Consider the following 12,967-nt stretch of genomic DNA (forward strand, 5'->3'; position numbering starts at 1 on the left):
GGCCATGCCAGAATTTCATTTACTGGGAGATGGCAGCTTCAGCAAAGACTTTCCTGCATTTTGCATTGCTGAGATTAGAGGATGGGGTTGGAATGGTTGCCCTACATTAAAATCTATTGCTCTATGAACCAAAGAATTGTTCAAGAGAAAACAGGAATATTTGGCATGTGAAGGAAACCTGTACAAGAGCCATCAAGTGATAGGATAAGAGGAAAAGGCCTCAAGTTGCACTAGGGGAAATTCAGGAAAAATTTCTTCATCAAAGGGGTTGTTAAGCACTGGAACAGGCTGTCCAGGGAAGGATGGATCCCCATCCTTGGGGGGATTTAAAAGAGATGTGGCTGTGCCACTTAGGAACATGGTTTTGTGGGGGCCTTGGCAGTTGTCAAGGTTATGGTTGAACTCTGTGGTCTCATAGTTATTTTCCAACCTAAACAATTGTTTGATTCTATGAAAGAAAATGAGGCAAAATGAGCTCTCCAAATGGATGTGCCTGACACTGAGGCTGCCACGGGTATCCAGAGGTGACACAGCATTTATGCATTGACCCTGAATGCCTCTGTCCACACCAGAGTGATGTGCAGAAGATGCTGGCACTGTAACTCATCAGCTTTTGTAAGGACACTGCTTTCAGTGCCAGGAGGCCACAGTTACATGGGTTTATTTTAAGTGTATGAGCTCCATGAGCCTGCTCCCTAAAATAGTCCCTGGCAGTGACTCACATCCCAGCCTTTAATTCATGTCCCAGGGCCAGCTCTGGGTGTCACCTATTGCATTTTGGCCACACACTGGGGTGGTGGTGGGTGACCTCTGTGGGGTTTGGGTGAGGAAAGGCTTCCAGTTCACACTGCAGAACGTGGCTCAGGCATGGTTCAGACAGTGAGGGACAGCTGGAATTCTAACACGATCCCACAATGTTAAAGGATTTATTGAAATCCTGTGGAATTTTTGTTTTGCCTCGAATGCTCAAAGGTGCCTGTAACCAAGTATAGCTTAAAAAAGGATTCCTATACAGATATAATCTGTTCCACAGTTTTCTCAAGGTAATGAGCATAAAATGACTAATAACTACCAGAAGTGATAGCAGAAATCCTTTTCTTCCTCAAATATGAATGTTTAATGTGAAATGCAAAGCTAGTGCAAAATTAGTTTTTGAAGTAATCCATATTTTTCCTAAGATGGCAATCTGGGTGGATTTTGCTTTAAAACTGAAATAATAAATTAATTAAATAAAAATGTGGGTTGCAAAAAGAAATTAATGAGCTAATAAACCAGCACAACAGCAAAGCTAGTTTACCTTTAGCCTTTGAGATAGGCTTTTCACTTGAGCTATATCTCTATTAGGGATATGTGCAAGTTATAACATTTGTATTTGCATGGTAGCTTTTTTAATACAAGTTTCTCAGTGTACTGAAATCCAATTTATTGGACCAATAAAACAAGAGAATTGTTTTCTTCAGTTTCTGGATGGTGGAAATGGAGAAGGGAGACAAACCCATTCTATTATTTCTGCCACAAAAATGACTCCCTGAGGCAAGGCAACACATGGGGGAAATCATGTCTGGAGTGATGGAAGAATTTGGGTTAATGCAAGTTCCTGCTGGAATGTAAAAGATTGGGTTAAAAACCCTGCAGAATGGACAGGCTCCTCGCCAGGCATCCTCCCAGCATGGGACATGGGACAGTGTTTGCAGCATGGGATAAACAAAAGCATTCTCAAGTGTTTAACTCCAACTGTGAACCTTTCATTTCTGGAGCATAATTGGTTGAGGAGGAAGGTCAGAAAACAACATGCTTTGAACTTGGGTTCCTCTAACCTTTCTCTGAATTCTCCAGGGCTTGAGTCATCTACACCAGCACAAAGTAATTCATCGGGACATCAAGGGCCAGAACGTATTGCTGACAGAAAATGCAGAAGTGAAACTAGGTAAGGGTGGGTTACAGCTCCTGGAAACTGCAGGTGGGCTGGCTGGGGAGAAACAGCAAAACTGGCTCATGCATGATCTGAAGAAAGAGGATGGGTACCAAGAGCTCCTCTGTGTTTTGTTATGTTGGCTTTGATACGTGACCTTGAGTGCTGCCCGAGTGCTGTGCCTCAAACTGCCAGGGGTTGATGGCCAGGCTCTGCTTGCACAGATGCACCTGCAGTGGTGTTTCTGCTCAGACAGCTCTGCCACCGGGTACAGGTTAAGCAAACAACACCAATTTTTCATGTCCTGGATTGAAAATTGCCCTGTGATTACCACCAAATGTTGTCAGTGGCTGTTCCTCCACAGCTGCATAGCAGTGTCCTGGAGAATAATCCATTTTCAGTTTAGCATGACATAATCCAGACTCCTTTTCCAAGCTAACCTGATGGAGGGGTTTAATTTGCAAGAACTACTCTGAATTTTGTGCACTCTGTTAGTCACCCTGGAGAGGAACAGACATTGGTGTGGAGATCATATGGAAGGCAGCAAATCAGTGTAGATGATGTGTTCACATCCTCACTTTTCCAGTATTGATGTTATTGAGGCTGTCCTTGCACAATTAATTTATGCTGGTGATGGAAGATCCCTTACACTGGTCATATGTGGTAAGAGCCTGGTTTTCCCATGCCTCCTCTCTCCCTCTACAGCAGAATAAAACCCTGGCTTAACAGATGGCACCACCAGCTCGTTGGGCTTGATGCTGGTGAGGATTCCTCTCCAAGGAGAAATTCTCCAGGGCAGATCTCTAGGCATTGTGTTGTGCAAAGTGCAGTTAGTGGACTGTAGAGTATTCTCTCATTGGTTTGATTTCATTATTTTTTGCTTCATTTTGCAGCTCTCTGCTTGACATTTCCCATGGGTCTTTGTCCTTGGTCCTTAGTTCCTTGAATCTTTTGCATTTCTGTCATTTGCAGCAAGAATTTAGGTAGAAAAATGAGGCTTCCACCAGTATTTGGCAGGCTTCAATTCAAATGAGCAAGCATAGAACAAAGGCTGCTGCTTATTCATGTTGCTAACCCTGTTTCTCATTAGTATGAGGAGCTGTGATTTCTTTTCATTGCCTCCTGGCAAGGAGGAAAAGGCACAGGGTTTTGTACAAAACCTGGACATCAGATGATCAAGTTTGTCCTTGACTGACCTCTGTTGATGCCAGCAGAGATCAAACAGGAATGTCTTCAGCCACGTCCTCCTTTCCTGGCTGTGCAGGGTTGTTCTGAATGAACAGTGTTTTACATTCAGCAGCAGAGCATTGCTCAGGTTTGTCTCTGACCTCACTTTGCCCCGTTGTCTCCCTGCTCCAGTGGATTTTGGTGTCAGTGCCCAGCTGGACAGGACGGTGGGCAGGAGGAACACCTTCATTGGCACGCCTTACTGGATGGCCCCCGAGGTCATCGCCTGCGACGAAAATCCCGATGCCACTTACGACTTCAAGGTACCTAACCCAGCATCTTCCTGCTCAGGAATTCAGGATATCACTGCAGCACTGAAAAGCACATTGGCAGGCATTGCAGGCTCCTCCTGCTTTCTGGCTGTGGGATTTTGGGATGCCAGTTCAGGTCCAGCCTGAATCTTTGTCGTGCCGTTCACGTATCCGAATTTACTGTGAGAAGTCTTTCCCTGCATGGAGAAAGGTGTCACAACTCAGGCTTCCTACCTGCTACCCTGCTTTTTTGGTGCTGTGTATTTAAATACTCCAGTCAAACAAGCTGTATTTGCTCTATTTACTCTGGAGAGGAGTCAGGTCAGGTTTAGAAAGGGTAAAATCACATCCTGTGGCCTGCAGGCTGATATTCACAGGGAGATGTGAAGGCTGCCACACAATCAGACGTTTAGGGGGCTGACCTACTTTTCACATGTCTCTCCAGCCTGTTTGAAGTTTATTTTTGGATTGGTGGCAGCACAACATCGCTGCTGAGTTAAAATGTGGCACAGAGCCCTGTGCCATGCAGCAGATCCACAGGAAGGAGTCCCACCTGCCCATTCAAACTACAGTGAGGTCTGATGTTTCAAGCAGGGAGAGCTTGTTAGAGTTTATCCTGTTTCTGCTTCACTACAAGTTTCTGGACACACATCTGTAGAAGTATCCCTTGGTTTTTTGTCCCTTGGTTTTTTGAAGTGTCCAGAACTTGAATTTCTAGTTCCAAATCTCCTAAGGTCCACTGAGTGTGTCCAAGAGGAGGGCAGGGTGTTGCCACATGAACTCTGGGGGGAAGCTCAGGCATATGTGAAGCTTGCTGTACTTCTTGTCATGTGCATGCTGAGAGGTCACTTCACCAGGTGATGTTTAAAAAGGACTTTGAGACCCTCTGGTGTGATCTGCTTTCTAAAAGTAGAACACTCCAACGTAACAAGCCACAGCCCACCATTGTGGTACAATTTCGGCTGCAATTACTGATTGTTCAGAGAATTTGTTGAGAAATGAATGATTTTAAAGAAGCCAAATGATACTTTGCTATTGCAGCCATTTAAGTGCATTGGTCAGCTTTTGAACTGAAGGTTTTCTGGAGAGCACCTCTCCAGTATGAGTTCAGACTCTGGGTTACAGAAATTGTTAATGATGAGGACATGTAGAAATAGTTTAATCTCCAGTTACTTATTGCTCTTTGATAAACCAATTACAACAAGCATTTCCTCAGTTCTGCTGAGGGCAGTGCTTCCTGGGGGGGCTGCACCCTGCACTGGCTGTTCTCACCACTGACAGCTGCCTGTGCAATACTCTCATTAATCACAGCTTTTTATTATTATTTTTTTTAAAAGGGCTGATATCTTCATAGGCTGTTCCTACCCTCTGAAATCTCTGAGGATTTTCCTCCTGCCAGAATAACTGGGGCACTTAATATGCTGTGGGCTGATGCACAGTCTCCAGGACCAGAATCCCTCTATTGTCCCCGAGGATCAGATGCTGCAGCGAGCCTCTCTGAAGTTGGCTCTGGCCATTTTCCCGTGGCTGGGGGTGTGGAACAGGAGCTGATTGCTGCTGACACGCTCCATGCAGGGTGCTTTCAGAGCTCCTGGTGATGTGGGAGCCGCTGGACATTAGTCCATACCCCAGATCACATCCTTGCACCTGATGCTCTTGCTTTGAAGTAGGATGGGGAGGATGTAAATTATGATTATTTCTTTTAAAGGGGATGCAAATCAGATGCTCTCAGGTTTAGCTGGCTGGCTTAAAATACTGAGTACAAAAAATGAGATTCATAGGGTGAGAAAAGAAGTTCTCACAGGCTTAATCTCTTGGACAAAAAGCCTCTGATCTCACTGTTTTCTTAGCCAGAAAGAGATGTCTGTGTAATCTATGGAAGGAGGCAGTAAATACCTCCTCACATAAATAAACCACTTTTAAAAAGAACAAATAGAACCCCCCCCCCCATTGTTGAAGTTATTTGTTGTTTTTTCCCCCAGCCAGTCTTCCTTTTTTCTTTAGAGATATCTTGTCAATAAGCTTAGAACCAAAAGGAGGGGGAGAAAGGAGGCTGCTTCCCTTCCCAAGTCAAGGCAATGCAAATACATTAGCACAGCATCCCTTTGCTGGATGGACTGAAAGGCTTTTCAGTCTTAAAAATAAAAACCACTCAAAAAAAAAAAAAATCCTGATTTCCAGATCATTATAAAATGTGTGCTTCCCGCTGAGTTTTCTGCTTTCTCTGCGAGACTTAGAGAGATGATAATCCCTTTCTGTATTCCTCCAGCTTTAAGATCACTTGGCATCTTGCATATAATACTGGGCACCTCAATATGGAAAGACACATTAGGAATTTGGAAGGAGTTCAGTGGCAACCCAGAGAGAAGGGGTCATGTGTGCTGAATCATGTGGAAAGACTGTGATAATTAAGTATGCAGCAGAAATCCCAGCTGACCAGAAACAAAGAATGGATGAGACTGTGCTGTGAAAGGGCTGAAAATAAGATTTGAGAGAGAATTTTTAAGCAGGTACAAAGATGTGTAGCAAGGACAGCATTTGTTGAGGGAGAACTTGAGCTAAAAAATGAGGAAAAGTGCCCGGAAATTGGAAATCTAAGTTGCCTTTCCTGGGGGGTGCATGTGAAAAGGTACTTGTGATTCCTAGAGGCTCTCTCTGGCTCTGGCTGGGCTTTTGGGACTCTTTACTGGGAAAAACAACCTTTCTAACAACAACTAAATGGTATGTTTAGAGGCTTGAGGCAGTTTAGAAAGAGCAGGTCTTGAACTGGAGAGGAGAAAAGTGAAGTGGGACTGCAGGGACGTGGCAGAAAGCAGGGCAAGAGCTGGATGTACCAGAGGAAGGGTGGAAGGCAGAGTCCATCCCTTGCAGCCTTAGGCAGAAGCACCAGCACTGGTCTGAGTCGTGTTCCCAGTCCAGCAGATGGGTTGTTCTCACTTCTCTCACTGGGCACGTCCAGCCTCTGCCTCCTGCACTGCCAGGAGAGCCACTCCATCTCTGGGTTCATTGTCAGGGCTGGGGGTGCAGCCACAGCTCAGAAGTGATGGTGGGGTGGGGGGAGGCACTGGAGGGCAGCTCACTGCTGCTGTCTGGCAGGGAGCTGGGGATTTGGGTGTTGCTGTTGGCAGGGGAGAAGATGGAAGGGAGAGTGTTAGAGGTATGAAATGAAACTTTCCCAGATAGGTGCATTGTCTCTGCTCTGATCCTTCAGGAGACTCAGGGCTGAGCGAGGCTTGGGAACAGGGTAAATAAATGTGTGCATTTCTCCTTGCACTGGCTGTGTCCCTCTGCTTTCTTCCACAGAGTGACTTGTGGTCTCTGGGGATAACAGCCATCGAGATGGCCGAAGGTGCTCCCCGTGAGTAGAGTCCTGCCTCTGTTCATTATCCCTGGGCTGTAAATGCTGGGATGTGCTGGGCTCTGTGCAAGGAACATCACCCCAAAGTTTTCCCTGGGATTGCTGAGGTGGAGCTCACAGCACCCGTGGGGACAAAGCTGCTGGGGCAGCATGGCCCAGGGGGCAGGGTGGGCAGTGAGCAAAGGCAGACCTGTGTGATATATTTTGGAGCACTCTGGGATGTGGTTTCCTCAAATAAAACACAGATGAAGAAGGGGTGGAGGGTTGGAAGCAGGTAAAACACCTCAGAGCTGGGTGCACCTGCACAGGTCACACTGCCACGGTTTTGAGCATTATCCTCAGAGTGTCCTGGCTGGAAAATGCAAATAAATAAAGCAGAGCATCGTGCCACATGGCATGACTGTCCCATGCTCTGGTCCATTGATGGCAGCACCTGGCAGGTGCTGAGGACCTGGAGCTGCAGGAGCAGAGATGTCCCCAGCCAGTCCCTGCAGTGACCCTGGTGGTGCTGGGGACACTTGGTTGGGGACATCAGACCCTGAACTCACAGCCCTTGGTTGGGGACATCAGACCCTGAACTCAGCCCTTGGTTGGGGACATCAGCCCCTGAACTCACAGCCCTTGGATGGGGACATCAGCCCCTGAACTCAGCCCTTGGATGAGCTCTCAGCCCTCACCTGAGCCCCAGGGCTGGGGTTGTCTCTGGGAAGCTGCTGCTGCAGTCATCCTGCCACGAGGGTCTGGCAACCTCAGAGGAAGCTGGGATCTCCCAGCTGGATGTCTGTGCTGTATTTAATGCCTCTTCTTACAAATTGCAGCTCTGTGTGACATGCATCCCATGAGAGCCCTCTTCCTCATCCCCCGCAACCCGGCCCCGAGGTTGAAATCAAAGAAGTGGTGAGTTTCTTTCTCCGTTTTAGGGGCTGTAAAAACATTGCTGGAGCAATATTTTTATGCAGCTGGGCACGCTGAGGGCATGGTGTTGATATTTATGTAGTTTTGGGGATTGGTGATGGTCTCCAGCATCACCCTGGTGAGTGCAGGTTTGGGTCATGGTCTTCCATGGAAAGGAAATTTGTTCTGAGGATTCACCATGGGATGAAGGCCTTCCTTGGTATGCAGAGAGAGCAACACACTCACCCTGCAGAGTTGGCTTTTCCTGGGCAGTTTGTGCAGCCTGAGGTCTGATGACACTTTGCTTGGCTCCCATTTCATTCCAGTCAGGTTCCGCTCTCAAGTGGAAACATGTATCCAGGCCAAAAAAAAACCCAAAAAACAAAAAGGATGGTTTATCTTGAAGGCCCAGGAATGCAGAGATTTGTACTTTGTTTGGGATTTATTTTAAAATTTTTCAGGAAAAGATGCATCACTGTTTTGGGAAAAAAAATAAAAGGAAAGAAAGTGAGGCATGCCAATAAAAACCCACAGGAAAAATATTCCTGAAGCCCTGCCAGATGTTGTTTTGTTACTGTATGTTCTGTATTGATGGAAGTGGAGTCCTTAAAAACACTTGTCTTTGGTTTGTGCTGTTTTCCTGCCCCAGGTTCAGCAGTGGTTTAGTCAGGAAAGATCTGCCACATGTTAGAGAGGCAGCACTGCCCTGATGGGCTGGGCTCACAGGGGGAAGCTTTGCCTTAATCCTTTACATTTTGCTTAATATATTACGGATTGTGCACCAGTAAAAAGAAGAAGAGCCCATGGTGTGTTCTGACAGCACTTAGGGCAAGAGCAGCAAATACTTTATTGCTGCCAGAGGAGTGAGAGGGACTTGGAGTCCTCTGCTTTGGATGCATGGTGCTGGGGTTTTAGGACCAGCCTAAAAACTCACCCAGGCTTTGTTAGGAGGCATATTAGTTTTGTCAGCCTGATCATCAGCTGCTCCAGTACCAAACCAGGAGAGAGACCATTCCCAGCTGGCTCTGCAGAGGGTGTCAGATATTCTTGCTCTCTTTGCATGACCTTTTGAGGATACAGTTAGTCAGCTGAGAAAATAGTGTAGGTGCTTGTTTTCTGCCAGATCACCAGTCTGCTCCTTTGTTATCCTTACTCCTACAGCACAAAAAGGATTGTGAGACTTGAGAGTTTATTTTTCATACAAAAGTGCTGTTTATTCAGCAAAGACTCCCTCAGCCTCCAGGCAGAGAGGAGCTGATGAAAGCAGATTTTGAGCAGAATGTTTCCCTGTGTCCTTAAGGTAAAAATGAAGCTGGGATGGAATTTATATTTTAGTCCTTGCCCTGCCATTGCAGGATGTGCTTAATGCAAGATGACATGTTCCTGGGCACCACCTTCCCACACACATCTGGCAGCTGTCCCAGGTTTGCACATCCTGTGGGGTCTGCCTGGGGTCATTTTTCTCTGCCCAGAGTTGTGCTCTGCCTGTGCCAGGGCTGGCATCCTGGGTGCTTTGATGGAAGATCTCCTGGGAAGCCATCGTGTAATAAAACTCCAGCTCCAGAGGCAGCTTGGTGCTCCCCTGGCCTCTGTTCCCCCTCCATGATCAAGCAGGCATCCCTGGTGTCCATCAGAGTTGGGACATGTGTATCTCAGGTACCTCAGACCTCTGTCCATCTTCCAAGCTGTTGTTGCAGTGGAAAGCTCCAAAGGATCCAGATGAAGCTCAACCAGATCATTGAAATCAAATTTTTACAGCATTTTCAATGTGGCACTGGGCAGATTTGCTGTCCTTGGCTCATTTCTCAGCTGGAGGTTTTTGAGCCTTGCCAGGATGAGTCCTGGAATTCTGCAAGCCCATCCTGGGAAGAGCAGAGATGTTTGACCAGGCTTTTGGGGTGGCTTCCTGGCAGTCAGTGGGCTGGTTTTCACAACCACAGGTCACAGGAGCACAGCAAAATGGAGAAAGGTTCAACTTGAATTTGTCCTTGCTTTTCTGCACAGCAATAAATAAATAAAAGTACACTACATGGGTAGACCATTTTTTCCTTGCATGTAAAAGTAGTGAAGGGACTCCAGCCCCTTTGAGGGTAAATCAGAAAAGCCAAGAGAGAACACTGGCATGGGAGCCTGCCCTCAATTAAAAATTTCAGAGAGGAAAAGAATTTTGTTGCTTGCTAAATCCTCAAACTAGCTTTTGAAACAGTTTTGTGTTCCTATGAAATTAAAGCCTTTGGGGTATTGTTTTCTTTCCCAGTTGAAACCAGTTAGCAATGAAGCTTTATTTTCCTCTTCCCCTGTTTGCAGGCAAAATGAACTCAAACTTTAGTGATTTTGTTCCCATAAACCTTCTCTAGCCCTGCATTGTAAAAGACATGAAACCTCTTTGTTAATGAGTGATATTTGCACTGTGGTACCACTTTTCATCCAAGCAGCTGCAAAGGCTTTGCAAACATTGATTTAAGCTTTACAAACCCCAGGAGCTGGAGGAACGTGTGTGTTCAGGAAGGTGGGCTGACCTGGGCCTGGAGAGGGGATGAAATGTGTGCTGGAGTCCCCCTGGAGCAGAGCCAGGGAGAAAGCACTGGTCTTCAGCTCCAGTGGGGGCTGAACTGTGCCACTGGACAGGCTGGCTTGTTTGAGAGGGGAAGGTTTTGGGAAATGCAGCAGCCTGGGCTGGAAAATGGTTGGGATATCCCTATCCATAGCTGCTCAGGCAGCAGAGGTGTCTTAGGGCATCACAGGGCACTGGGACCTCCATCCCATCACTTCCAGGATAACTTTCCAGCTACTTCACCTGTATTTGCACATGCAAGACTGGAGCCTCTCCAGCTTCACACCAACAAGGGAGAATCATATTTTAAAAGTGTATTTTTTTTTTTTTTTGAGCATCACATTGATTGTGCCTTCTGGGTACACTGAAATACTGTCTTTCTCAAGGCAAGGTGGGAAAGGCAGATTTGCTCATTAGCAGAGCTGGAGGGAAGATTTAATTGGATCCAGTAGCATATTTTATTTTTGCATCTCAATTTGTATGGATTAGCACTTGAAAGATAAATCACTTTTAGTCTGACAGCTTAAAAGTAAAATCCCTGAAAGCTTATTGTTTTACTTCTAATGCAATTCTGTAGTATCTGTTGGCTTCTGACTTTAATTTATATTCATTTTCTTATTTGCTAAAGCAACATAGACTACAGTAGCCTGTCAACATTTTCCTTTCTTGTAGATCCCTGTTCTCTTGAGTTTATAATGTGGTGAAATTATTTCCAGGAAAACTTTGGATATGCAGCACTTGAGACTAAGACAAATTTGTTTATTAAAGATTTGGCTGAAACTGTTTTAGCTGAGATTGACTGTAACTTTGAGGGCAGGGCTCTGTTTCCATCTTTATCAAAAGACCCTGTCCCAGTCTCTCGGATCAGGGGGTCTGGGGCTTGCTGGCCCCCCAGCCCTGGTGGGTTGTGATGCTGCTGAGAGCAGGGAAAGGCTGCAGGCAGCAGCATCACCCAAAGGTTGCCTGAGCTCTACCAAGCCCTGCCATGTTGGGACTAAATAAAAAAAAAAAATTAACCTAGCTTGTCCCACTCACCTTCACGAAGATTAATCTCTTGAAACACTGCCTGGGGTGCTGTAAAATATGAGAAACAATCCACTCAGGCATTGTGTTTATATCTGTCTGGGTTTTATGTCATTTCTGCCTGCAGTTTCACAGGTTCAGAGGGAAGGGAGCAGGAACACTCCCTTGCCTTTTCTTGGGTGCCATTGGTGACATGTTGCTTTGGTGTTTCTCTGGTCATACTGATGGTTCCCAGCGTTCTGGGATAATGAGTGAGAGCTGAAAAAAATCTTCTCAAACACCAACAAGTCTTCTTCACTTTCTAACATGAGAATCGATCCATTTACCTATTATTTCTGTGCCTTTCTTCCCTGTTCTTGACCAGGTCTAAAAAGTTTCAGTCCTTCATTGAGAGCTGCCTAGTGAAGAACCACAGCCAGAGACCAACCACGGAGCAGCTGATGAAGCATCCCTTCATCCGAGACCAGCCCAACGAGAGGCAGGTCCGCATCCAGCTCAAGGACCACATCGACAGGACTAAAAAGAAGCGAGGAGAGAAAGGTCAGTGCAGAAGAGAGGAGGGTTAGTGGAGAGGAAGCAGTGCTGTGAGCAGTCCTTGGCCTCTGCCATGTGCTCAGATATCCCTGTCTGGGACCCTGGCAGACTCTGGACAGAGCCCCCAGAGACACTGTCTGTGATCTCTGTCCACGGAAAAGAGTTTTCAATCTTACAGGATGAATTACCAGCTCTGAGTATTTGATATCAGTAATAATTAAGTGTGGCATGGGTGCAAAAGTAAAATTTTAGGATTCTAGATTAGGGGTTCAAAGGGGACAAGCTGGAGGAAATTGGGTGTGCCATGTCCTTTTTCTCCTTCTTCATGCCCTCCATGTCTCACTGTGGTGTTGGCATTTTTCTGTTGGTTCAGGCTGGGGACACACTGTCCAACGTAGGTGACAGATATTGGCACGTTATTGTAAATGCAGCCCAGGGAGTTTCTGGTATTTAATGTTTGTCACATCCCACTGAGGGCAGAGCCCCACACGCTGCCCTGCAGGACAGAGCTGGGCAGGGCAGCAGAACATGTTAGAGATAAACAGAATAAACAACCTTGAAACAGCACAGACCAATTATGGCTTCTGCTTTGGCAGTGGGGCAGAAAGACAGAGACTTTCTACAATCTCAGAATCATCAATACCCCAGATTCTGACACTCTGCCACGTGCTTGGTGTGCAGACCAGGACACATCCAGGCAGGTGAAGCTTATGGGTAAAAGAGGGAAAACAAAGAGGACTGGGTTGCCCATGGTCTCAGTACCAGTTCCCCTCACTCAGATGGCTGAGTTTGTTTGCAGTCTCGTTAAATTCAATAGGTGAGCGCCTTCATGTGGTTTTGGGGACAGATTGTTTTGTTTGGTTTGATTCCTGAGTCATTGAAATGGAAATAAATACCTGTAACTAAACAATGGGTGTTCATGCAAAGCAGACAGGTGACTGTCATTAGAGTTAATCAGTGTTTTTAAATATTTTTTTTTTTCCCCTAATGAAAAATGATACCTTTTTTTAGTCCAGGTGGTAATTTCCACATGGAACATCTAAGCTTTGATGCATTAAAGCGTGTGTATAAAATTTACGTTTGCATAGATCTGTGCTGGCATGTGGGAGGGTGAAGCTGCTAAGCTGAATTTTCCCCAGCTCACGTATTTCATGCCAAGTGTGTTGATCTAGGTGACATCCCTGCAGCACCAGCGATGAGCAGAGCTGTGCAAA

At 46.1% G+C, this 12,967-nt stretch overlaps 1 protein-coding gene across 2 annotated transcripts in view; it reads left to right on the plus strand.

The window, feature by feature from the left end:
- TNIK (TRAF2 and NCK interacting kinase) overlaps window positions 1-12,967 on the plus strand; it is a 154,266-nt gene that overhangs the window by 92,144 nt on the left and 49,155 nt on the right. For both annotated transcript variants that reach the window (XM_021548188.3, XM_077785736.1), the window contains exons 6-10: window positions 1,837-1,927; window positions 3,272-3,402; window positions 6,694-6,748; window positions 7,567-7,645; window positions 11,584-11,759. In XM_021548188.3, coding sequence (XP_021403863.2) covers window positions 1,837-1,927; window positions 3,272-3,402; window positions 6,694-6,748; window positions 7,567-7,645; window positions 11,584-11,759 — 532 coding nt within the window. The remainder of the gene's footprint in view (window positions 1-1,836; window positions 1,928-3,271; window positions 3,403-6,693; window positions 6,749-7,566; window positions 7,646-11,583; window positions 11,760-12,967) is intronic.

The sequence above is a fragment of the Lonchura striata genome, chromosome 10 (assembly GCF_046129695.1).
Source record: "Lonchura striata isolate bLonStr1 chromosome 10, bLonStr1.mat, whole genome shotgun sequence".
NCBI lineage: Eukaryota > Metazoa > Chordata > Aves > Passeriformes > Estrildidae > Lonchura > Lonchura striata.